At 39.4% G+C, this 27985-nt stretch overlaps 1 protein-coding gene across 5 annotated transcripts in view; it reads right to left on the reverse strand.

Moving 5' to 3' along the window:
* Nucleotides 1-27985, reverse strand: part of RERE (arginine-glutamic acid dipeptide repeats) — a 435792-nt gene that overhangs the window by 149527 nt on the left and 258280 nt on the right. For all 5 annotated transcript variants that reach the window (XM_043486137.1, XM_043486136.1, XM_043486133.1 and 2 more), the window contains 3 exons: nucleotides 24950-25055; nucleotides 23411-23507; nucleotides 10662-10766 (listed from right to left, as the gene is read on the reverse strand). In XM_043486137.1, the coding sequence (XP_043342072.1) occupies nucleotides 10662-10766; nucleotides 23411-23507; nucleotides 24950-25055 (308 nt within the window). The remainder of the gene's footprint in view (nucleotides 1-10661; nucleotides 10767-23410; nucleotides 23508-24949; nucleotides 25056-27985) is intronic.

Raw genomic sequence — 27985 nt, forward strand, 5'->3', positions numbered from 1 at the left:
CTCTATACTGTCTCCAGATTCCAGAACTCCTAGTCCTCTCTCCTCCAATTAATCCCTAGTGAACTACAGGTCAAAGATGAACACTTCTAAACAGATTAAAGGGGAGCCAAGCAGGTGAAATGCACATATTACACTAATAGAGTCTCTCTAAAACTAAAAAGGCTTATTAGATAAAAACTGAATAATCACTCTGTCCACCATAATACTAATTTTTGGTGAGCAGAAAATTTATGTTTATCAAAGGTATATCAGAGCTATAACATGGAAATTTCTTAGACTTTAAAGTGCTTGCTACTCTCCAGAAATAGAAAAATGTCTTATTTACAAACAAGAAATTAAAAAGCAAAAAATAGCAATGAAAAGTTAATATTCAGGAAACTCCACAGAAAAACACTCACTGGAAGAAAGATACCGTATTTGACATTTAGTCAGTACTACTGATTAAAGTACTGAAGAGTACTACTACTACTACTTTTCAGTACTGTAGTACTACTACTCTTCCCTACAAGAGATGAGAAGGTTTCAGAAAGAGCTTGTTTAAATTTTATTCTGAAGTCGTCCCTGGTGTGTGGAAATGGACCTGAGTTTTATATGTTTGTTGATCTTATAGCCAGCACGCATGCAGATTTATTTTACCACATCTAATCATTAGCTCACAGATTTTCTCTGGTAAAAATACTGTTCCATTTTAATAAAAGTTCATTTCTTCATTTCCAATCCTCACATAGCTTCTTTTTCATGTCTTAATGGTTATGGGAGTCTTTCTGTTGTTTCTGATTTTAGACAAAATACTTCCAACACTTTACCTTTAAGGATGGTGTCTTGCAATAGGTTTTCACTAACTATTCTGTCAGAATGAGGGAGCTGCATTCTACAGTTGACTTGCTAAGAGGTCCCCCCTCCCTGTCCCCGCAAATACTGAATGGGTGTTGAATTTCATCGAGTGCTTTTTCTCCATCAAGATGATTGTATATTTTTTCTTCTTTAATATGTTTAAAAAAATAGTAAAGTATGTTACAGATAAATTATTATTAAACTATCTGTGTATTCTATAAACCCAACTTGAGTAAGTATTTTTTAATGTTTTGCCAGATTCCATTTCCCCACATTTTATTTAAGCATTTTACATGCATGTTTGTGACCTATAAATCTTACTTTTTTTTTTTAATTTTTATTTTTTTTATTAGTTGGAGGCTAATTACTTCACAACATTTCAGTGGGTTTTGTCATACATTGATATGAATCAGCCATAGATTTACACGTATTCCCCATCCCGACCCCCCCCTCCCACCTTCCTCTCCACCCGATTCCTCTGGGTCTTCCCAGTGCACCAGGCCCGAGCACTTGTCTCATAAATCTTACTTTTTTATCTGGTTTTGGAATAAAGGTTTCACTTGCCTCATAAAATAACTTGGGGAACCTACACCATTTTTCTCCATTCTCTAGAATGCTGGAAGAATTAACCTGTAAAGTGTGAGTTTAATTTTTTTTCTTGTTGTCCTAATAAGAACAAAAGGAGAAGTTCTGTACAAATTATGAAAATTGCCTTTAAAGGGAGAAGGCATGCATTTCCTACCTACTTCTTCTTTCTTACAGCCTTAAATCTGGAAGAAAACCAGCCTTAAATCTACGGCTACCATTTCATCACCACCTTGAGCACAAACTAACAGCTAAAGTTAAGGATCACAGAGGTGATACATAGCCCCATACCAGCCTAGGATTGCTTCCTTTCAGACTTCGCTTATATAAATAAAAGTTCTATTTTGTTTAAGCCTAGTATACAGTCTCTTTCTGACAGTTCTACAATGACATTCTTACCATTTATTTTATGATTCAAGTAGATGACACACAGTTTCTTCCAACATTTTGTAATTTTTGACAATTAGCTCAGCAGTCAAAGATATTTTATCTGTAGACGGTCTACATGTTTGAATTAGGGCATGTCCTTCCCCCAAATTGCACTTGCTTCTCTCAGGTGTCCAGGGTGGCTTTTTATATTATCTTCTCATGCTGGAGTTCTTGTATTTTTCAAGAGTGCAAACTTAAGCCTCAACTGTCTTGGGAGCATGGCCCAAAGTTACAAATTATAAGAGGACTTCTCCATCTCTTCCTCCTGTTTCTTTTTTTGGTCTGGAGTCCCAAACCTAGACATGTTTCTCTGTCATTTTCCTCTAGTTCCAGATATGTTATCTAGTTTATCCTTCCACCAAAAGAATAGACCTTCGATGACCCTAACTTTACACAGGCTCTCAGCTCCAACTTCCTAAACCCTTGAAAGCAGAACCTCATCTCCTATATCTGCTGAGTGTCAAAACCAAAGATTTGCGTGAAGAGCAAATGACTCAATTCCTCTTACTGTGACTCCTGAACTTTTCAGTTTCTCTTCACTCTTGTGAGCTCAGCTCTGCATTTTAAAAGTTCTGTGGTATTTTATGCAGTATTTGTAGATGTTCACTGCAAAAGGGTTTTTGGAATGATCAAATCTGGGTTTTGGTCCTATTTTATTAAAGTTCTTCAGTAGGCTGTGTTTCCAAATACATATGCTATCTCTCAACTGTCTCCAATTCCTGCCACCTCTGGTGAATGTTTCGAGAGCTCAAATGTGATGACACAGGAAAAGCAAACCAGAGAATATTTATATGCAGCTCCAGCTTTCTGTCCCCAAAAGCTGTACAAAGACCATGAGCCGTAATGAGTAGAAAAGATGACTTCACTAAAGCAGAAGTGAATTTTAAGATGTCTCGGATCCAAATTCGCTGAAATAAGGAAAATCCACTCACACTGTCACTTTTCAACTGAAGTACAAATATTTATGCTGAAAAAGGATGGTCACAATGTTATTTGATCATGCTATTTAAATAATGAAAAAACCATACATGTCCAATAATATGAATTGAATAGAAAAATTACGGCACATCCCTAGGATGGTATAAACAAGGTGCTCATCACAAATGTTTGTAAAATGTTTCATAACATGGAAATATGTTCTTAACAGAAGAAGAAGAACGAATAGAGGAATGTGTGATTACTTGTACATTATGTATAAACATATTAATTATAATCAATATATACACAAATACCTATATAAGCACAAAGATATATATTTAAGGAAAAACACAAATATGATTTACAGAAGTACCATTACAACAGTTTTGCTTCTTTAATTTTTGAATTTGTCAAGTTATTCTCTAGTAAGTACATGTTTTTCTTTATTAGAAAAACAAAGTTATTTCCCAAAACAGCCAGAAGAAAATATGTTGTGTATGAATCAATCTATGATGAAACCATAGAAATTAACAGCACAAAGTTTTGAGTCAAACAGCATTAGGGTTTCCTGTTTACTAACTGTATGCCTTAGGCATCTATTTAATATAATATCAATTTTTCCTCATTTATAAAATAAAGATAATGCCAACCTAACTGAGCCTTTACAGGAACTAAATAATTAATCTAAGACAGAGTAAGCACTCACTGCATGGCAGTAGTTGTTGTTATCCCACACACCTTGAACAGATGATATTACAAATTTGATTCCTAGAGGTCGCACTAAGAAATATCAAATGATAAACCTACTAAAATTACAGCTCAGGAGGTCAAAATCCATCCATGTGTGGGAGAGAGCAGAGTCTGGAACAGGAAACTGGAAGTAAAGATAGGACACTGAGATGAAGTTTTCTACTGTTAAAGATGAGAGAATTACAAGTAAGAAAAAAGAAAAGAAAATTAGCAAGAACCTTGTGGTATTAGACTAGAACTGGAAAGTTTGGTATGACCTCATGGACAGACAGAGATACACACAGAGACACGCACAGAAATGTAGATGTAAACACAGCATGTGTAATCTCCCTGACCCTCAGCCTCCAAGCCCTGTTCACTCTGAAGGCCTGAGAACATGGATACAAAGCAGTGAGCACATGGAGCACCTGATCCGGGTTCCTAAGTATTATTCACCAAAATCTGACCTCAAAATGAGTGATAATAACAAATTATAACCTTAGACAGCGAGGAGATCAAACCAGTCAATTCTAAAGGAAATCAACTCTAAATATTCACTGGAAGCACTGATGCAGAAGCTGAAGCTCCAATACTTCGCCCACCTGATGTAAGCTGACTCACTGGAGGAGACCTTGATGCTGTGAAAGACTGAGGACAAGAGGAGAAGGCGGTGGCAGAGGATGAGATGGCTAGATATCACCACCAACTCAATGGACATGAATTTGAGAAAACTCGGGGAGATATTGAAGGACAGAGGAGCCTGGCTGCTGCAGTCCATGGGGTTGCAAAGAGTCACACAAGACATATCAACTGAACAACAATGACAACAGATTAACTGGCAACCATTAGTCCACCCTGATATAAATAAGTGAATAATTCAAATTATTATGAGGAAGAAGGTATCTACAGGGTCTCAAAGCAACTACCTTACAAAATGATCATCAATTATAAAAGAAAAAAAGAGAAACTGTACAATTGCAAAACCTGGCAAATACCACCTTTTTCAACAAGTGAGAATGAACATTACCAGTAATAGGACAAACTAGAATTGTTAACACTGACAGGATGTAGAAAAAAGAACACAGGACATTTGCAGTGTCCCTGTCAAAGATATATGATGTAAATCTAATGAGAAGGAAACATCATCAATGCAAAGTGAGCAACAGTCTATAAAACAATTAGCTGATAATCTCCCAAAGCACCAGCGTCATGGTGAAGGAAGGAGAAACTTGTCCGGATTGAAAGAGACTAAACAGACCTATGACAACTAAACACATAATGCTGCACTAGATTCCTTTTGCTATAGCCTTTTGTTGAAAACCTTCAGAAGGGTCTGAGAACTCCAGGGCAATAATATTTCCTTGACAATTTCCTGATTCTGAAGGCAGTATTGGGGTTATGTAAGAAAATGCCCTTGTTCACAGGAAATACACAGACTATTAGAATGTGATATAGCCTCCTGGTGACAATTAATTTCAAATGGTTCAGTTAAACAGAGGTTTTAAAAAAAAAAACAGGTTTTCTACTGGACTTGCAACAGTTCTGTATGGTCAAGACTGTTTCCAAACAAAGTAAAATACTCAGGACAGTGTCAGGTAAACAATATCGCTATGATTAATAACATGATTGTCACCATCATGGGGAAGATTAAATATAAATTCTTGCAAGTGCCTCTGTTTATGATTACTACTAAATGTAAGGATAATAATACTTAAGCTTCAATATTGCTTTGGGAAAAAAAACCCTGCTTCCTGGAAAAAGATAAACAGAGAGGGCACAGGTGAATCAGGTGATCTACTTGCTTTCTACCTAATTACCAAGAGATGACTCGTGTTCAAGAAGCAAAGAACCAAGAATATAATCAGATGTTTCATGCTACAGCCAAAGTCTTGGAAGAGTCCACTGATGCTTGTTTAAAGCAGTATTACAGAGTTGGATTGCCCAGGGGCCAGCAGATACACAGAATGCTACATTTTAAATAACATGTTCGCCTTAACTATCCCTTTTTCCTTACTATTCCTAAACACACCTTAGAGACCCAAGGTACTCTTATCTAGCAAGGGGAAACAAAGGGACTGGATCCTGGGAAAATCTATGCTTAATAATTTAAGAATGAAGGCACCGCTTTCACACGCCACTCTGCAAACTTGTTCTTCCTAGGACTCCACTCACTATTTCCTCCTTCCCCTCCTAACTCACTGGTCTGAGGCAGAAAGGTAAGGAAAACTTTTCCAAGAAATGAAAGGTATAGACTCAGAAAAGGTCAAAATTCTCACACACACACACACACACACACACACACACACGGCACTGGCCAATAGGTTGAACCTACAGAGGTGGGGGGATGGGGAGATGAGGGAAAGAACAAAAATTCAATAATCCCCACCCCGAGCTACATGGAGAACAAGCTCATTTGCTATAAAAAGCCCAAATCGCTCTCTCAGTATTTTTTTTTTTTTCAATTTTGCCTGGCAAATTTTTCAGTAAAATATTCTGACTGTAGAAATGTATTATTTCACATCAACATCACTCACACACTTACTGTAACTGTTGAGTAAGTTTCATCATGGTCAATGAAGGAATTTACCATACATTTTTTAACAACTGTATATTTTTCAAAGATTTTATAATATTCCAAGCAGAGGCAAGAATCCCCAGTGCTCGGACTTCTACATGTCAGCAAAATCAATCTCACAGTTAACAATCTACCTGGTAGAAGGGAGACTTCTTAGGAAGTAGCTCATGTTTTGCTTTTGGATTTAACATTTTACAGGGTTTTTTAAAAGATATTTCTCAATCTTTTCTTCAAAAGAAAATTTATAATTATTTTTTCAATTCCTGAGAAGCAACTAAAAATCATGACAGTTTACAAAAGCTACCCTGTTTTTGTTGTCCACATTTTACTAAAGCTGAAATCGATCCAGTTAGTACAAGCTTTACCTATGGACACAAAAATGAACTGGCAGCACAGATCAGAACCCAGGCTGCCTGGGTCCAAAAGGGGAGATCTTTCCAGGCTGCTGGTCTTAACAAAAGGATCAAGCAGTCAGATTAAATGGCCACAAAGTACTGGACAAACAAACAACAGGGACAGGAAATGGATGGATGGTACTAGGTCTCAATGCCTGGCTCTTTTGCTAAGCAAGGACCAATCCTACTTTAGTTCAACCAAGGATATTGGTGTTTTGGCCAAATACATACATACGGGCAACTTGGTGTTATGTACTAGGACCTCTGAGCTGAAATTTATTGACTTTATTTAAAGTTTCTAACCAGATTTTAGATAAGACCCTTCAAAGAAAATGAGAACGTAATGACATTTTGTTGCAGGGCATGCTGACTGCAGAAGTAAATTTGGAGTGAAACTTATCTATGGAGCAGAAGTGAACACTCCCTGAGTGCAGAAACATTACAACAAACTCCAAAAGGAAACTCCAGTTACTGAAGGTTCCAAGTTCTCTCTCAGTTGCCAGCCCCTTGTAGTCTGTATTGTTCAGTTCAGTTCAGTCACTCAGTTGTGTCTGACTCTTCGCGACCCCGTGAACCACAGCATGCCAGGCCTCCCTGTCCATCACCAACTCCCGGAGTCCACCCAAACCCATGTCCATTGAGTCCGTGATGCCATCCGTACTTAAAGCTAAAAGGATTTCTCTGGTGGCTCAAATGGTAAAGAATCCGCCTGCAATGCAGGAGACTAAGGTTCGATTCCTAGGTCAGATAGATCCCCTGAAGGGAATGGCTACTGCTGCTGCTGCTAAGTCACTTCAGTTGTGTCCAACTCTGTGTGACCCCATAGACGTCAGCCCACCAGGCTCCCCCGTCTCTGGGATTCTCCAGGCAAGAACACTGGAGTGGGTTGCCATTTCCTTCTCCAATGAGTGAAAGTGAAAAGTGAAAGTGAAGTCACTTAGTTGTGTCCGACTCTTAGCGACCCCATGGACTGCAGCCTACCAGGCTCCTCCATCCATGGGATTTTCCAGGCAAGAGTACTGGAGTGGGGTGCCACTGCCTTCTCTGCTACCCACCCCAATATTCTTGCCTGGAAAAGTCCATGGACAGAGGAGCCTGGTGGGCTACAGTCCATGGAGTTGCAAAGAGCCGGACATGACTGAATGACTAATAACTCTTCACTAAAGCTAGAAACATCTACTCCCATATTTTTTGCTCATTTAGTTCCTTAAGTGTCATGGTTAGCAAGAACACAACATCACAATCCCTGAGCTAAGATCCTTAGGACTAGAGGATTTTCAGACGTAAGAACTTCTTGGATTTAGGAAGTTCCATAGTTTATACATCACGTAATACCCCAGCAGTGTCTGAGCAATGACCCCTATACTATCATACTGGTAATTTGTAGTAAAAGTTGTGCAAAAAGCAAAGTGAACTATATTAGGAGTATAAAAAGTCTCATATCAGTTCAGGCCAACTTTGACTTCATGGTCAAATGAATTTCAGCACCCAACATAGAAATTTTTTTTGATTTTCAGAGCTTTCAAGCATGTAATAATCAAGTTAGGGAGGAAAAGTAGCCTATAAAAGGACCTGTGATAAATGTTAGAAAAAGAAAAGAAAAAAAAAAAAAACTTAACATTCAGTGCTGGCCAAGATGCTAAATAAATTACAGAAAATTACATAAATCAACTGTTAACTACTATCAGAAAATTTGCTATGGAAATAACTTCATCTTAAACTTCAGTTTTAGCTGCTCACTTAGAGTTCCCACACTAATTAAAGGGAGGGAAACAGTCATCAAAGTTAGGAGTCACAGAATCATTCTTTAACCTCCAGTGGTCTTACGGATCAGTCAGTGCACCATCTCACAGGATTATTACAACAGTCTCATAATCCTCCCCAGATGACTCAGGGCACTAAGTCAGCACACAACACCTGATGGACACCATCCCATGCTGGTCCCGCTCTTCCAATGATAGATAACCATACCAGAAAACAGCTCATCACACTGCCCCCTCCCTCACAAACCTGAAACAAAGGCAGAAACAAAGAGCATGCGCCCTGAGCATTCTAAAGACTGGGTTGTGCATAAGCCAGGAGGAGAAGACACACAGTTTTCTAAACTCTGCTAAATCACACACACACTTCTGATGATTTGAGAAACTATGGGACGTGTACATCAAACCTAGAACTTCAGAGAGAGAAAGTAAGTGTTCATGGTGAAACCAGTGAGCTTGGGTCACATTGGTTTACCACTGGAAACATTCACACTCACTTTTTGAGACCTGCCACCAACTTACCACTTACAAGGACACATTAAAATTTCATTTGATGAACTGCTCAATTCATCCAACAACCCCCAAGCTCTTACACTACACCAAACACAAGCTGGACACAGGGAACAAGAACAGAAATGAATGAATGGGACTAAGGCCAAAGCACTAGAGTGATTCAGGATGCAGAGCCTGTAAAAGTGCTGCTACAGGGAAGGTTTGGTGTTGCCTTTTCAGCTGAGATAAATAATAATAGATTCCTCTATCACATGCCTAACTCAGGTTTTAAAGCAAAATTGATGGCAAGTATCAATCAAGTATCACGACTGCCAGCAACATATAAAAAAATGAGACAAGAGTTTGTATTTGAGTCTCCAGCTTAACACAGGTAAGTTACAAATCACTCTACATAAGCATTCCGCAAAAGTAGGTGCAAAACCAAAACTAGTGAAAAAAGAATCTGTCCGGCTGTTAGGAACCCAAGAGCTAAACACTTAAAACACAAAATTCCCTCAAACAATCTAACTTGTGCAATATGACAGCTACTATCAAAAAGTTAAATAAACACAACATCACTGTAATAACAGACAACTGTGCATCCAGATAGAAGACCAAGTTCAAGTGTCCCACATGTCACTGGGGCAACAAAAAGATATGACCAGGCAGCTAATTAACACATATGTAAAATAAACTTTCTGAAACAGAAGGCGCTATTTAAATATTACCGCTGATCACCTCCTCTGTCATTGGAAAAGAGCACACTTTTGAAAATGAAAACAAAGCTCAAATTCATTGTTTTTTTTTTTTTAAAGGTAAGCAAAAAAGGTGACTATTACCCCATAGTTGTTGTCTAGTATAGATATGGAGAGAAAGACTAATATATATGTTCCAACAGAGCTTAATGCAGCCTCTTAGAACCACAAAAAAGAATACGTTGCCTTTTATTGACCCTAGTTTGATGACCTAAACAGCAACATTCTAAATGTTATCTATCATTTCTCAGCATCTCCCAGAAACAAGTTTTCACTAAAACAACACACATCGTACAATTACACTTAACGTAGTTCTCCCACTAACTTCCTTGAACCAAGCATCTTTCATTTCTTTCTCAATTGCTATACTTGCAGATTATGTATGTCTTGACTGTCCTGAGCAAGTATAGACTACCTGGTCATCTAATGACCTTCTCTCTTTTTTTAAAATCCTTAATAAAACACAGTCACATGAGTGATACAGATAAATATGAATACATACAGTCTTACAGACATTCTCTCATGGGATGAATTAAAATTACAGCCTATTAGAGACAAACAATTTCTTCTGTTAAATTACAGTATTTTGACTCTGTTGCTTTTCATTCAAAAAGTAATAATTCTATTTACCAAGATGGCTGAGAAATGGATGTATCCATCTTAAACTAGCAGCCTTACTAGAGATATTTCAGTGAGTGTTCCTGGGGATTTATTAAGGGAACAAATTACTAATCAACACAACCGCAATGTCCTAGTATTTTCAGTATGGTGTAATGGAAGGTTTGACTGAATGTGCATGAGAGTACAGTTCATAATAAGTTCAGAATACAGACCAACGAAACATACATCTTTATCTTGCCCTCTGCAAACCCAAATTTCTCACTTTTCCTTTTCTTAACAATGAGTGAGGCGGGGTCGAGAGGGGAGAAAGCAACCAATAAGCTGCTTTAGATACCACAGACATTAATTACAGCTCTTTTCAAAGAGATTTACTACAGGACTTGGTGTCTCTCTCACTTTCTTTTTCATCTTAGGAGTATATGCCCAGAAGTGCCCCCCCACACACACACACGCCCAGAAGTGCACACACACACACACACACACACACACACACGTCCAGAAGTGCAGACAAACACACGCACGCGCGCGAGAGAAGTTCTCAACCTAGGGGCCCATGTGATGCACTTACCTTGTCTCAGGGTTGTAGCCTAGTATGTAGAAGAATGAATCCACTCGGGCTTTAAACTCTCTAGCAGCAAATATGTCAGAAAAATGGGAGATGTTACACTTCCCTCTGAAAATAAACAAACAAAAAATGTTAGCAATACCCTCAACTGCTTTGTAAATCAAAATACTGCTGGAAAGGTAGGAGTGAGGGAGATGTAACTCAATCCATAGTACTCTGAGAAAATGCAGAATATGGTGACAAACTCATTAATAATCTATTCAGAAAAATGGGAGTTTCCCCCCAAAATAAGAAAATGTCCAATAATATATATATTTTTTGTTTCATGACTGCTTTTACCTACAACTTTACAACATAACTGCTTTTATCTCAGTCTTTTAGAATAAAATTAAACAACAAAAATGAACTAAGGGCAGGATTGGGGTAAAGGATATGAAACATTTTGGGAGAAAATTTAAACCACAGTCACACTACTTTACCAAAAAATCCATCTAAAGTCTTTGTAATCATCAAAGCAAAATGGGCCTTTTCCTCCTGCTGCCTTAAGACAAGGAGAACATGTAACTGAGTATGGAAGAAATTCACTGTCTTGGAAATTAAAACCTGGAGAAATTTTAACTTTTTAAATATATACATGTGTTTGAATATACAAATACACACTTCCCAAATTTTCAGGTAACATTCAATGACTACACTGGAAAACACTTTTCCATTGAAATACTGCAATAAAGAACAGTAAGGCAGGTTCATCTACTAACCTTAGTAACCTTAGACCACGATATAGTTTAGAGTTCTACATTACTTAACTCCTAAAGCAGAGTTTCCAGGCACCAAATGTAAATGTCATTTACATCACACCATGAGGTACCTACCGCCCACCTTCCCATGACACACACCTGTGCACACACTGGAGTGTTGGGAGAACTTCCGGGATTCCCAAGAAGGCAGGTAGGTTTTAAGAATTTCAACTCCCTCAGCCATTTAGGCAACTTTAACTTCAAGTGGAAGCCAAAGGCTAAGATCAGAGTAGAGTGAACTGGTGGGTCAAAGGTTCATCAACAACACCTGTGAGACACTTCCAGGGATGTGACCTCCCACTGCTTGAGCAGGCATTCCATTCCCGCAAGGATCCATCAGCTGGCATGGTAACAACATGCACACACTTGCTACTGGCCAAGGTGTTAGTGAAAGAAACTGAGGGATGTCAACATGGCAGTAGACGTTCATTCACTTCCTGCCAAATCAAAAAGCAACACCCTCCTTTCCCACAGAGCTTAAGTAACCTGTGACCAAAGCCTCAGTACTGGGCAGAAGACAAGATGATCTCAGATAGTCGCCATTTTAAAATTTAATAAAAATACTACTGAATTCCTGAAGTTCCTTTGGATACAACTGATTAGAAAACAGCATAGGGTTACTGAACACTTAAAATCCTTTGTTGACAGCAGCTTTCCTGTAGTTAGCAGCATCCCTGGCCTCTGCCCCAAAGCACCCACATGTGCCATCACTGTGACACCCAAAGACACTGCCAAAACACTCCCAGGGAAGGACATGGCTGTGCTGTGCTTAGTCACTCAATTGTGTCTGACTCTTTTCGACCCCATGGACAGTAGCCCACCAGGCTCCTCTGTCCATGGGGATTCCCCAGGTAAGAACACTGGAGTAGATTGCCATGACCTCCTCCAGGGGATCTTCCCAACCCAGGGATCGAACCCAGATCTTCCACATTGCAGGCAGATTCGTTACTGGAGGGGCAACACAAATAGTTTAGGGAAAACCCAGATCAGTGAGAAGAGAAGGCTGTCATCTGATAAATGACTATGAAACTGTACCAATGGGATTTTATCTACCACTATGTCCTTCACCTGTTTCCTGTTTAATTATAAGAAGAGTATGGATTTTCATATCTTAATTTTATATTCTGCTACTCAATTTTTTAGCATATGATATAGTTTAATCATTGATTCTCTGAGGTTTTCCTACGCTATACACAGGAATGCATATGCTATGCATTCCTATACAGAATGCTAACTGTATACGCAAATAAACATAGTTTCACTTCTTCTTCATCCTTTCTTAAGCCTCTAGTGAGGGCTTCCCTAGTAGCTCAGTGGTAAAGAATTCACCTGAGAAGAAGATGAGGGTTTAATACCTGAGGTGGAAGATCCCTGGAAGAAGAAATGACAACCCATCCCAGTATGCTTACCTGAAAAATCCCATGGACAAAGGAGCCTGGAGAGCTACGGCTCATGGAGTCACAAAGAATCAGTCCAGACTTAGCGACTGAACAACAAAAGGAAGTCTCCAGGTGCACTGTTCCACTAATACAATGAAAACGTGGAAAGTAGTGGAAACTGAGGACATCTTTGCCTTCTTCCTGATCTCAATGGAAATATCTCTTGGGTGTTCCCATTAAACATGACACCCACTTTAGAATAATTGTATCACAACCATAGTTTTGGGGATAAGCTTTTCCCCTAGATTTATTAACACGGTATATAGTATTAACAGAGTCTCGAGCAGTAAACCTACCCTGCATTCCTGGAATAAATCCCAGTTGGTCGTAATGTACTTTTGATAAAATATCAGAATTCTTTAAAGTACTTGATTAATTAGATGTAATGTTTTTTTCTCATAAATTTCTGCTTCTATCATTACTGCTTCCTTCATTGTGCCTCTGTTATTTTAACAGTTTGTTCACACTAGCCTTGGTACAAAATGTCCACCAACAAAGAAACAGGTAAACAAAGTACTATATATCTTACAATGATATTACTAAACAACAATATCACATACACAAAAAATTATATACTGTATGATTCTGTTTATATGAAGTTCTAGAAGAGCATAGAGGAATTGATGGTGGGAGAAATCAGAACAGTGGCTGTTTTGGGGCGGGAAGTTTAGCGAGAAGAGCTGCTAAAGGGAAATTTCTGGGATGATGGGAACATCTCGTGTCTTGTTTGGGGTCAAACAAATTTGCCAAAATTTATGAAAATGTAAACTTAAATTCTGAATTTTTTTGTATATATATATATAAAAAGTACTGGGAGAAAATAAAGCAAGTGTCATCAGCATAGAGCTGCAGCTGTCCTTGCTGGTTCAGGAGCCCTGAGTACTGGGCAGAGGTGAAGACAGGGCTGACCTGAGCAGGAAGCCCCTCAGCCACTCAGTTGGTTCTAACTGACTGGCATCCGTTCTGAAATATGTTTCACATCACCTGGTATTGAAGAGCTTATGTTTTAAAGTGTGTGTACATATGTACCATTTTAAGCACTCAGTATTTTTTCTCCAGCGCTCTCCTTTCTTTATGCTCTAGCTCAGAACAGTACATTATTTGACAGTGTTTGTGAAATGGAGGCAGAGAGACTGCTAGAAGAAAATTGCCATCATGCCCACCTTGCTGAAACAGTTGCTTTCACAGCCTCCTCAGTTCTGCCTTCCCCATATCTAACGTGATGCTTCTAAAGACAGGGAAGCACCATGTTTGAGGGTCCTTCTGTTCAGCAGCAACAAGAGTTTCCTGGAAAAGACTTGCTTGGGAAGTGCTTTGCTGTGATGCCCCACAGGTATGCCCTGGGCACCAAACCACCTACACAGCTCTGTGGCTAGTGGGAGAGGGCCATCTTAAGGGGATGAAAAAGAAGAGAGAACCTCCTCATACAAGCAGAGAAACAAATGGAAACCCTGGCCAGAAATTCATTCCCTCAAACTATACCCAGAATTGAGCAAGTCTTCATATACCCCAGATATGCAAACCTCAGAGAAACTCCTGAAGAGAGAGGTACACAAGCTTATGCAGGCAGCTCAGAGTAGCATGCTCATTTACAGCTCTCACTGCCACTCAACCAAAAACGAGGGGGAAAAAGACTGTGAGAGAGAGGGATTATCATGTCTGTGGCACAGGCATAGAATTTTTTTCTTTTTTAGGTTTCTTTTCTGTTTCTAGTTCTTCCGTTTCCTTTGCTTTCCTTTATGGGTTATATGAAGGTTTTTTAGATTCCATCTTGATACAATGTATTGAGTGTATTGCTCTATACAGTTTTACAGTCAGTTCAGTCGCTCAGTCATGTCTGACTCTTTGCCACCCCATGGAATGCAGCACGTCAGGATTCTCTGTCCATCACCAACTCCCAGAACTTGCTCAAACTCATGTCCATCGAGTCAGTGATGCCATTCGACCATCTCATCCTCTTGTCATCCCCTTCTCCTGCCTTCAATCTTTCCCAGCATCAGGGTCTTTTCCAATGAGTCAGTTCTTTGCATCAGATGGCCAAAATATTGGAGTTTCAGCTTCAGTGTGAGTCCTTCCAAAATTCAGGACTGATTTCCTTTAGGATGGACTGATTTGATCTCATTGCTGTATAAGGGACTGTCAAGAGACTTCTCCAACACCACAGTTGAAAAGCATCAATTCTTCAGTGCTCAGCTTTCTTTATGGTCCAACTTTCACATCCATACATGACTACTGGAAAAACCATAGCTTTGACTAGACGGACCTTTGTCAACAAAGTAATGTCTCTGCTTTTTAATATGCTGTTTAGGTTGGTCATAGCTTTTCTTCCAAGGAGCAAGTGTCTTTTAATTTCATAGCTGCAGTCACCACGTGCAATGATTTTGAAGCCCAAAAGAATAAAGTTTCCCTATCTATTTCCATGGAAATGCAAACTATTTCCATTGTTTCCCCATCTACTTGCCATGAAGTGATGGGACCAGATGCCATGATCTTCGTTTTTTTGAAGATTGTTTTCTGAGTCTTAGCCCAGCTTTTCACTCTGTTCTTTCACTTTCATCAACAGGCTCTTTAGTTCTTCTTTGCTTTTTGCCATAAGGGTGGTTATCATCTGCGTATCTGAGGTTATTGATATTTCTCCTGGCAATCTTAATTCCAGCTTATGCTTCATCCAGCCTGGCATTTTGCATGATGTACTCTATATATAAGTTAAATAAGCAGGGTGACAATATACAGCCTTGACATACTCCTTTCACGATTTGGAACAAGTCTATTGTTCCATGTCCAGTTCTAACTGTTGCTTCTTGACCTGAATACAGATTTCTCAGGAGGCAGGTAAGGTGGTCTGGTGTTCTGAGCTCTTTGAAGAATTTTCCACAGTTTGTTGTGATCCACACAGTCAAAGGCTTTGGTGCAGTCAACAAAGCAGAAGTAGATGTTTTTCTGGAACTCTCTTGTTTTTTCTATGATCCAATGGATGTTGGTAACTTGATCTCTGGTTCCTCTGCCTTTTCTAAATCCAGGTTGAACATCTGGAAGTTCACAGTTCACGTTCTGTTGAACCATGGTTCAACAGTTTTAGTGGTTGCTCTAAATACAATATACAACATTACTGCCACTAAATCCTCTCTGCCTTGCCACTTGTAAATTTTAATTGTCTTAAGTGCTTAAGAAACATTCTTAAATACTCCTCAAAGACACAAAAGTAAACACAAACAAATGGGAAAACATCCCCTATTCATGGATAGGAAAATTCAACATGGCATTTTTCCAAACTTCTAAAACATACTATAAAGCCTCTATGGGCTTCCCTGGGCTCAGTGGTAAAGGATCCACCTGCAGTGCAGGTGACACAGGAGATGTGGGTTCAATCCCTGAGTCAGGAGTATCCCCTAGAGAAGGGCATGGCAACCCACACCAGAATTCCTGCTGGGAGAATCCCATGGACTGAGGAGCCTGGCGGGCTGTGGTCCACGGGCTGCAAAGAGTTAGACATGACTAAGCACACACATAAAGCCTCTATAATTAAGAGTGTAGTACCAGCACATAAACAGACAATAGGAAACAGAACAGCAAATCCAGAATACATACTGGAAATAAAGGGGGCATCTCAAACCACTGAGGTAAAGACAGTGAATGGTACTGGGTGGGTCAGTCGGGTAAAATGCCTCTTTAAAACGTGGGGTAAGGGGGCTTCCCTGGTGGTCCAGAGGTGAAGAATCCGCCTTCCTGTGCAGCGAATGCAGGTTCAATCTCTGCACAGGGAACTATGATCCCACCTGCCACAGGGCAACCAAGCCTCTGAACTGCAACTAGAGAAGCAACAAAGACCTGACATAGCTCTCCTACCCCCCAAAAAAGAAAAAATGGTGTAGGTAAGTACTTTCTAACTATGACTCAAAGTCTTGAGGGAATGAAAGAAAAGACTGGTAAGTCTGGCTAAACAGAAATAAGCTTTGCATAGTTTTTAAAATAATAAAATTAAAAGAAAACTGATGGAAGTAGGAGAAAATGTCTGCAACAGGCATATTAAGAACTTTTAGAAAGGGAGAGACAAAGATATAAACCCACAGAAAAGACATAAACAGATAATTCATAGAAATATAGACAAAAATATCCTTCAGAAATGAAAATATGCTCAAACTCACTCACTGTTAGCAAAGCAAAGTAGAACAACACTTAGATACTATTTCTCATCTATCAATCAGGCAGGCAAAGGTTTTTAAAATAACATAACACATTCTGCTGGGAAACAGAAAGCCTCAGACATTGTTGGAGGAAATGCAAACTGGTATACGCTCTCAGTCCGGGAAACATACATACGTAAACTTTTCAATTCAGCAACCCTTTTCCTAGGAATCCACCCTGAAGATACTCATCCAATAATAAGGACTCGCATATGCACAAGGATACTCACTGCAGCATTGTTTATAACTGAAACATCTTGGAAACAACCTACACAAGAGAGCAGATGAATAAACCACAGCACAGCCACACAGTGGAATGCTACACAGCTGTGAAAAAGAGTGAGCTGAGTTAACTGCCATGGAGCAATTTCTAGAACCATGAAGTAAAAATCAGCAAAGTGCAAGAGAGTATGCCATCTTTCACATAAGAAAGAAGAAGGTACAAGAAAATAGACATGTACTTGCTCATCTATGAAAAGAGTACAAGAAGGATAAACTAAGAAGTAATGGGATCAGTTATCTATACCAGGTAGGTAGGCAAGAGGAGGAAAGAAATGGGGAATGGGGCTCAAGACTGGATCTCCTTACAGCTCTGAACCTTGGAGCCACAGCAGTAGTCCACAAACCCTCCCTCACCAAACAGCTCAAATCAACGAAGAGCAACCAAAGTTGGGATGAAAGTTTAACAAAGATGAACCTAGCTATATATAAATAAATAATACAAGCACACCTAGGGAGCTATGAAAAACAGAACGGACCTGAATAATTTGAGAAAACAGGCTCTTGTCCATAATATACACTATGTGAAAAAGCGTGTTAGTCACTCAGAAATGTCTGACTCTTTGTGACCCCAGGGACTGTACATAAGACTAAAGACTAAGATACAGTCAATAAATTTGTTTCTCACAGGTGCATGGGTAACAAATTCTGAAACTAAGTGTATCAAAGAATTGGATAAAAATAAGCAAATATAAATATATTAAAAAATAAAATAAAATAAAAGCTGAGTATTTCACTGTTGAAGAAAGAAGTTATCGGTAAAGGGGAGGAGAGGGACTTCCCTGGTTAAGATTCTGTTTTCACTTCAGGGGGCGTGGGTTTGATCCCTGGTTGGGGAATTAAGGTCACACATGCAGTGAGCAATGGCAAAAATAAAAATAAAAAATAAAAGGGGAAGGTACAAGGAATCTTGTGGTGCTAGTCAGACCATCCCCTCTGCTCTGGGCCACGTGAAGACAAAGGGAGAAGCCATCAGTCTGCGCACCAGAACCAGGTCCTCACCAGAACTCAAACACATGGGCAGCCTCAGACACAAACAAACACACTTGGAACCTCTAGTTTCCAAAACTCTGAGAATGAAGTTTCTGTTGGCTTATAAGCCACCCAGTCTATGGTCTTTTGTTTCTAGCAACCCAAATGAAGTAAGGCGACCATGAAAACCAAATAAGGTCTTTGGTTCAATGGCATTGTTCCAATGCTATTTCTTGGTTCTGATAACTATACTATAATTACATAAGATGCTAACACAAATGAAGACTGGGAGAGAGGTACGTGTTAATTCAGTATTTGTAACTTTTCTTCGTGTCCAAAAGTAGCTCCAAACAATAGAATTTTTAAAAGACTATGACGTGTTCAAGGGCAGAGACAGCATACTATTCAGTGAGGTGTTCCCAGCAACTACAGAGCCCTCCCCCTATGAGCAGCTCAATAATGTGTTAAATGATGAATGAATAAAGAAATAAATGGCTGGCAAGTTATGGTATCTAATGAAGTTCTAAGCATGTACAGACAGAACATATGTACAGACAGAACAATAAAAACAATAAAAATGCTGTAGGTCAGAGTTATTTCACATACAAAAAGAACTGTGGAATGAAGCTGGAAAATGGGTCTTAAGTTGCAACACTAAGAGCTCTGAGGCTTCGTGAGAGCCCTGAGGGAACTTGCAGGCGCTAAAGGAACTTTGTAAACTCTAAGGAAGGGCTGAGGAACTGTACCACGATGACATTAATCTGTTTCAATTACTACACAGATGTGATTCTAGCTGCCCATAACAAAGTAAGCAGATAATTTGATTTGGGTTGAAAAGGGGGCAATCAGAAGCCCAAAAGACATAGTTCAAGGTTTCTTGGTCCAGGGCTTCCAGAAAATTCACTCTAAAACATATTCCTATGACAGTGAATTCCTAGGTTAGATGACATCTTATAACCTGACCTACCTTGGATATTTTTTTCCCAATAGGACACAGATAATCAGAAGGCTGGAAAATAGCTCTCAAGCTGATGAGACAGCTGTGACCTCCTGTCTGCCCTCCTCTATCAATACTTGAGAATCTTCTGTTACAAGTGACCTGAAAATGTTGTCCAGGTCACATGTTCATAATCCAATCACAAAACAATCACTCTTGATCCTTTGATGTCAATAAAATATTATCCTTAGAGAAAAAAAAAAAAAAAACTATAACAGCAAACAAACTGCAAGCTACATTTTTTTATTTAGCTTAATCTAGCTAATCTGCTGATTCTCAGAACATCTGGAGATGACTCCTGGGGCTGAACACTTCTCCCCATGCCTGAAGTGGTCAGAGAATCCACTCAAGTCATCCCAGAGGCCACAGAGAAATGAAGTAACTGTATCTCCAAGAACTCAACACAGAACAGTACTTCATTTCACTTTTTACTTTCATCCTTTTATGCCTTTAAGAACACAATTCAGATTCATGAGCACTACTCAGGCTACCGAGTATGAGATACTCTGCAAGAGACTTCTTCATGCTCTGTACCTTACTGGATATAGAACCAGTTCAGGGTTCTGTCGCTTAATCACATGACCTTTTTTTTTAAGTTTGTTAAAAAGAAGACACTAAGGTTAACAAATGTGACCTTCGTCATGAAACCAGGGAGCAGAGCCAGGATTCAAGCTGAAGTCTCCTAATTTCCATCTGGATCTTTTCCTATCGTACCAGTGTCAGCCAAAAATACATACCTGGGAGTAAGGAGAATTCAAAAAGACTATTAACATAATATTACCAACTGGTTAGTGATCAACGTAAAGAAGAAAAGAAAATAAACAGTTGTACAAACTTAGCCTCAAAGGTAGGAATGGGGGATAGCCAAGGCAAGAAGTCAAAAACAGCAGCATAGCAATAATGCTGGACCTCAAGTCAGATTTCTACTACAGTGAAGATCCCACCATATCTTCTGGGAATAAATCTGGTTGGCGGGGGGCACGGGGGGAATGCTACAGGCTCCATTTACACAGAGAGGCTGCCTAGGAGTTCTGTTTTCCTTTTGATTTGTGATGGTGAAAGGACAAAGCTCTCTGGGCCTTTACAGCCCAACCCCAGCACCAGCTTGAAAGAGAAAGTTATACATAGGTTTCCTCCTGAGTGAATGGAAGGGCCAGAGCCCCCTCAGAGGCTCTGTGAGCCCAAAGAATCCACACAACTGAGCACTTTGATCTCTGAGAAGAATGGTGCTAAGTAAGCACTATCGCTCTTTTTCTTTCTTTTTTGTCCTCCATGGTTTTTTTCAGTACATTCATTTGATCCTCTTTCATGTGCCTATGGACTATTTTATTTGTCCTCTTTCAAAATTGAAGTTTATTTTTGGCAGTACTGCTTTTTACCTGTGGAGAATGAAAAAAATTCTTTCAATGGCCAAATGGCGAACAAAGAATTAGAATTAAAAAATGAAAGCCTAACCCCCACCCCCATACTTTAAAATTAAAGTAATCTAGCTTTAGTGAAGAGAAAAGGAATAGAGATTCCTGGGGGTACTGCTATTCACCTTTGCTTTTATCAAAGATGATCCTACAGTGAGCACTCTGCCACTGCAAACCAGGATTATTAAGCAAAAGCAAGAACCCCCAGATGAGCCTCAGATGCAGACAAATGTCAACACACCCACAAGGGTTACAGAGCAGCTACTAAAACAGATCACCAGTAACCATGTGGTGATGCTCACATTCATCTGGTGTCCTTGGGAAAAAAAAAACCCAACTGTCAAGTCACCCAAGAGACGCTCTGTTTGAAGCAGACAAAAATCAAATTTAAGATGCCAGTTTTATAAAATCACCTCATGATCTCTTTAAAGGAAAATGCCACATGAGAAAAAAAGCTCATCAATAAGGGTTCTAGTTGCATACACAGCAAAAAGGAGATAAGGAATCATCACCATAGCACTCCAGCTCTTCGCTGGCCACTGAAGAGATGATGACATATACAATTACAGAAGATACTGATTATAAACCGAGTCAAAGTTCATTCATCTGGCTCCATCTAGAATTATCTGGAACAACTGGTTCTTCTAAAAATGCTAAAATAGTATAAAATGACTGTACAGATCTGACTATCAGTCTCTGATAAATTTTCAAATAAATTCACTGTAAGCAAAAATATAAAAGTCCACTTAATAATCAGAGTCACTTACTTGTCTTAACTTAAACTCTAAATTGATTAAAAATCATTCACCTCAGTCAAAGAAATAAGATTGCAGAGGGGAGGGGCTGCGGGGAAGCATTCAAAACAGGTAAGAAATTATCCCAGGATCAATCCACTTGTCTTAGCTAACCGTTCAATGGTTCCATCAATCTGTCCAACCTTCCATTAATTCACTTTGTCCAGCGTGCAAGTTTAAGATTGGAAAACTACCCCCAGGAAGACATGAAAAGCTTGGGGGAATTTTGAAAAAAATTTATAAAACACTAGAGGAATTCTCCAAATGTATCTCAAGTTCTGTAAGAAGCCGAATCTAACCCCATACATGCCTTTCCTTACAGCAGGGGCTGTCAGACTACGGTCTGCAATCCAAAGCTGGTCTACCACCTGCTCTTGTACAGCCTGAGAACTAAGAATGGTTTTTCCATTTTTAAATGGCTACAAATTAAATCAGAGAAGACTTGCATCTCCTGACATGTGGAAATTAAACGAAATTCAGATTTCAGTGTTCACAAGTCAAGTTTTATTGGCACACAGCCATCTCACTTATTTACACATTGCCTCTGGCTTTTGCACTACAATGGCTGAACTGAGTAGCTGCAATTAGAGACCATGAAAGACTATCTGACCAAAAAAGTTTGCCCAAACCTGCCCTGTGTTAAAAGTTGCTACACTTTGCCTTGAAATAACTGACTTGAGCTATGCAGCTTTACACAAGAGGCTCCAGATGGTTCTGCTGAATACCATCTGAGCAATATAATAGAGAAATCACTCTATCTCATTGTAGCTAAATGCCAGCAAATCCCTATGATTTGTTTTTAAACTGTATTCTTCAATAAAGAAAGTGGTTCTTTCACCATTTTTGTTATTTCCAATGGGAGAAAAGGTATAATAAAATCTCCTGTCTTATTTCTTTACCACTTAAGAAGCCTCAAGTCTTCCTCTCATAAACAAAATATACCAGAATAAATAGGTATCTTTTTCTTGAAAGGGACAGAAAATACCAATGGGTTTGAAGCTCATGGTCACTTTTTTGGCATTATTACTGAAGACATTAAGACTAGCAGCAACATTACCTCATAATAAAATCTTCAATATACTTTCCACATTCTCAAGTAATGGGCTTCCTAGGTGGCACAGCGGTAAAGAATCTGCCTGCCAAAATGCAGGAGACACAAGAGATGTGGGTTTGATCCCTGGATGGGGAAGATACCCTGGAGGAGGAAATGGCAACCCATTACAGTATTCTTGCCTGGAGAATCCCATGGACAGAGGAACCTGGCAGGCTACAGTCCATGGGATCACACAAGAGTTGGACACAAGCAAGAGACTAACACTTTTCTAGTGGCAGAGACTGAATCTTCAGGCAGTAATCTATATAATAATCAGTCATGTCCGACTCCTTGTGACCCCATGGACTGTAGCCCGCCAGGCTCCTCTGCCCATGGGATTCTCCAGCCAAGAATACTGGAGTGGGTAGCCATTTCCTCCTCCAGGGGATCTTCCCAATCCAGGTATTAAACATGGGTCTCCTGCATTGCAGGCAGATTCTTTACCATTTGAGCCACCAGGGAAGCCCAATCTGTGTAACACCTCACCGTAAGTAATTCAGCAATAAATTTTCAAGGAAATAAAATACATAACTACAGGGGGTGGGGGAGGAGGGAAGGAAGAGAAAGATATAGATTTTCCCTCCACCCAGATTAGTGAAGACAGAGGCCACCTCTGAGACCCCAACAATCTACAAAGTTCACGCGAGCGCCAGCTTGCTGAGACCACAGGTGGAGTGTGACTGGTATTACGATATCAGATGAGATCCAGACAGCTCAGACTCTCTACCTGCATGCTTGACGACTTCTCCTCCACAGAAGGACCACGCATCTTGGGCACTTACCTTAGGGCGGCAGCGTGGTAAGTGTCAACATAATCGGAAATGAAGAGCTCTCGGTTCTTGATAACTGGGTCTGTTATGACAAGTTCTCTTCCAGAATCTGTCCAAAAAAGAAAGCAAGAAAAAATTAATTAGGAAAATATTATAACTGAGTTTCCCCAAATAGGAAAATTCTACAAAATTTTTCTTTCAGGTTCAACTTCTACGATAAAAAGCACAATAAATAACCAGTCCTGGTCAGCAAAACCAAGAGGAGGAATAACATACAGCAGAAATAACAGGAAAAAGTGTCCTGCTGAATATGTTTTTGCCCGTAAGTAAGTTCCCACCATTTGCTGAAATGCTTAAGCACAAAATGAAAGAAGGGAAAAGAAACAACTATCATACTTTAGCAACCTGCTAATCACTAAAAAAAAAAAAAAAAACTTACTGATCTTGTGCATCTTATATTTTATTGCTATTTTTAAAAAAGAACCATCATTTAACTGCTTTAACAGAACTTTTAATAGTTTCAAAAAAGAAAAAATGGTAAAACATAAAAGACTATTATTCTTCAAAGTTGTTTGCATATTATTGCACTCACAGATTTGACCTCTAATGTGAACTTAATAAAAAAAAAAAAAGGAAAAGAAAACTGTTTTTGACCACTGGTTTTTTGACTCAAAACTCATCTCCCAAAGCACTGTGAAGGAGTGAGACAACCACAGATATAAAGGCCAGAGAGCTGGACCACTGCCCTGGGGCCTCCACTCAGAAGACAGGCAGTCTCGGCAACTCTCTTAGCCTCTCTGAGCCCTGATTTCTTCATCCAGAAGTGGGGAGTGACAACCCCTAAAGCATATAAATAATGGGTAACAAATGTCAATCAGCTAGAATGAGGACTAGCACCTTTCGAAACAAGAAGTCAATGAAAAGAAGCTACTACACATCTGAACAAATGGAATGTACATTTATGTAATGTACATTCATATGTCCACTACATATGTATATATTACATATGTATACTCATATGCCAATAGTTATTGGGTAGAAACTACAATGAGAGTGGAAGAAAAAAATAAAAGATGCTCTGAACTACCTTCCTACTATTCTAAAAGTCAATACTCAAACTAAATGTCAAAATACTCAGCAAAGTTCTGCTTTGAAAACTGAAGTTCACAACCCTGAATTCAGAGAAGTTCAAATATACAGTTATTTAAAAGAAACAATGCAATTCTATAGGATTTTAAATGTCATTAGTTCAACATTAGGTGAGAAAAAGGAATAAGAAGATGAAGCTACTTTAATTTCTGAAAATGTATCTTTACTCCAAGTTCAAGGAGAAGATGCTACCTACACATGATCAGTTTGCTTCTCTTTTAAGGCAGAAACAGTAAAAGAACCCAACAAAAAAGTGAACACTCCAGTAAAGTCTTTATTTATAAAATGTTTTTTCAGTGAAAATTTTGGACAGTGGTTATCTCCATTTAATGGAATGTTTTTAGAAAGAACTTTGCCCAAAGCTAAGAAAGTGTAAGGATCAAACCAGAAGGAGATATTTACCATTTTCATTATGTCGATCCTGAACCAAATGCTGGTACACAGAATCTGGGACTTCAGACTGACGGTAGTACCATTTGACGTTCATGAGTAGATGGTCCCTCTTACTCTGAAAAGGAAAATCTAACAGCATTAGGAACAGGACTTCAGGCGCCCACAGGCGCATACCATACCCATGATCAAAAGCCCCTGGGAACAGGCGGACAGGCAGAGGAGGGGACACACAATTACTACCAGCACCACAAAAATATGGACAAGTTAATTATGAGGTCAATTTTTACATTTTAAAAAATCTCAGCCAAAATACCCTTATGACTCTATCCCTCAATTTCAGGAAACAAAGGAAACCAAACCTGAATCTATACATCTCCCCAGTTTAATTAACTAATTCATTTAGTGTTATTTTTTTTTTAATTTAACATTAACTACGCAGTACTACATGAATACATACTTTTTCTATCTTAAGATTTAATTGTTTTCCAAATATTTATAAACTGTTTTCGGTACACTGTCAAGGCCATTAAGGACAATAAATCAGAAAGAATTTACCCAGCAAGACCTAACACATCTCTTCAAGGACTGCCAATCACCCAGACTGAATTATATCCTCCCTCCCTTTTTCTGTCATTTATTGCTCTATTGCAATGAACACGGCAAACTATCACTGGTGAGGAAGATACTGAGTCCGTGGAGGGGAGATCCTATCTCATTTATCTTGGAATGTCCTGAGAACAAAACACCCTGGACATAAATATTTATGAATAAGGAAGAGTCCGTTGATTATCAGGGTTCTATAGATGTGTGTGGCATACTTAACCATGTTATCCCTGAAAGTTAGCTTGTTTCTAGTTCATTCAAAGAGTAAAGGACCAAATACTGTCTCTTTCCATTTGAAGGCTGTGGAGTGCTTGAGGGGACCACCTCCGTGCACCTGGTGGAGAAGCATCTCAGCATGGCAGTAAACAACGGCTTCCAGGGCCTCAGAAAACACTTCTTCAACTGAGCTGAGGGCTGTAACAGACCTCCCCAAGGTGAGTGCAACACCAGTCCTCTCAGCAGCCTCTACCTTCTCATCCCAAGTCCACAGTCAGAAATGAATGAGGGCTAAACATCAAGAAATGCTTCATGTTTATAAAAGAGATGGCTAAAGCCTAACGTATGTCAGAGGAGCTTTCTCTAATGAAGTCAGATCCTTCAGGTTTAATAAATGAGAAGATATGATGTCTTCACTAAAAGGCCAGGATGGCTCTAAACTATTTTTGCTAAAATAGCTAAGCCATTTGAAGAACCAGAAAGAAAAAAGAAAACAACTGCCAGAAGTCTTGACTGAACTCAAATGTGAAGAACCACTGTTCCAAAGAAAATACCATACACACTAGGATTCTTACTTCCACAATTAACTGTGTCAAACACAGGGCATCATTACAGATTGCATACAAAGAATAACCCTACATAACGGGTACTTTTTAGTTTTTATCCATTTTGCACTTTTATATTCTATACTATTTATACTGCAGGTGGGAAAAGGAGGACAAATCAGTAGGCTACATTAAAAGAATACATGTTACATATAGTATAGGAGTTTGTATATAGACAGGAGTTTACAGACAGAAGCAATTACTTCCAGCAAGGGATTATGAAGGAAGCAACATCTAACCTAGGGGAAAATGGGAAACATTTCAATGAATTTTTTTCTAGGCAAAGGAGGAGATCTAAGAAAGACACAAAGATAGAGAAGCGCAAGACATATATAAGACACACGCACATGGTCCACCTGCCTGCAGCCCAGGAAAGCATTCTGTGTGACACTGAGGAACCTGAACCTCACAGGAGTTTGGCCTTCGGTAGCTTCTAACAAGTGGGGTCTTCTATCTGCACAGCTGACCAAAGCCACAGGCAGTGAGATCCAAAACGATGGGCCGTGGGAGAGTAGTGGGATGGCTGCGGTTTCTTCCCAAGGCAGGGTGATGAAGAGCAAGACCAAGACGAGAGCAGGCACCAGGGACAGAAGGAGACACGCCAGAGGAGGAGGGGTTGAGCCTGGGCAGCAGTTCTCAGGGATAAACCCACTTAAGTAAATACACTGTCCACTACAGGGTCTCTTGAGCTAGAAACCATGGACACTGGACCCAGATGAGCCTGTTGCACAGCCTGCCCGGCACCCTGTTAGATGTGAGGCAGCATCCTTGGGCCTCCAGTCACTGCCAGCGGCACCCCTCCCTCCTCACTGTGACAACCACAACGTCTTCAAACACTGCCAAATGTCCTCTTCCCATACAAAATACTCCCAGTTGAAAACCAATGGTCTAATGGTTTCCTTTTCAAGGAAAGCTAAAGCATAATGTTAAGACTAAACCCTGGTTCAAGCACTGCTGTGCTGGGAACATGGACTACAGGGAGGGGAAGGAATGTCTGTCATGGTTCAAATCCCCACTCCATCACTTCCCTGTCACAGCACATTACTAAGATACTCTTCATCTACTGTTTCTGTAAAACAGGATTATGGAAAACTACCTAAAAGGACACATAGAAACACTGTAGCTGAGCAGGTACCCAAGAGTACTATTTCCTCTGATAGTAAGTGACTCCAACTAGTGCTTCACAGAAAACATCAAGAACTTTGCTGAGAACTGTCAGAGTGATGTCTTCTCCAGAATATGGATTCTTCCAGGAGATGACAGTGATGTCTACCCACTCAGCTACTAACAGATGCTTCAACACTCACAGGAATGAATTACCTGATAGAGCACAAAGGAATTCAGATCAACCAGTGATTCTAGCAACACTAATCTAAAATTTATACTTTTATGTATTTCTGCAACACATCTAAGATGTATGAATACCAAAACCAGACAAAGATACCACAAAAACAGAAAGTTATAGGCCAATATCTTTGATGAATATAGACACAAAAATTGTCAACAAAATATTAGCCAACCTAATCCAACAACACATAAAAAAGATCATACACCACGACCAATTGTGATTCATCCCAGGTTCACAAGAATGGTTCAACATACACAAATCAATCAACGTGAC

This window comes from Cervus canadensis, chromosome 13 (genome assembly GCF_019320065.1).
Source record: "Cervus canadensis isolate Bull #8, Minnesota chromosome 13, ASM1932006v1, whole genome shotgun sequence".
Lineage (NCBI taxonomy): Eukaryota > Metazoa > Chordata > Mammalia > Artiodactyla > Cervidae > Cervus > Cervus canadensis.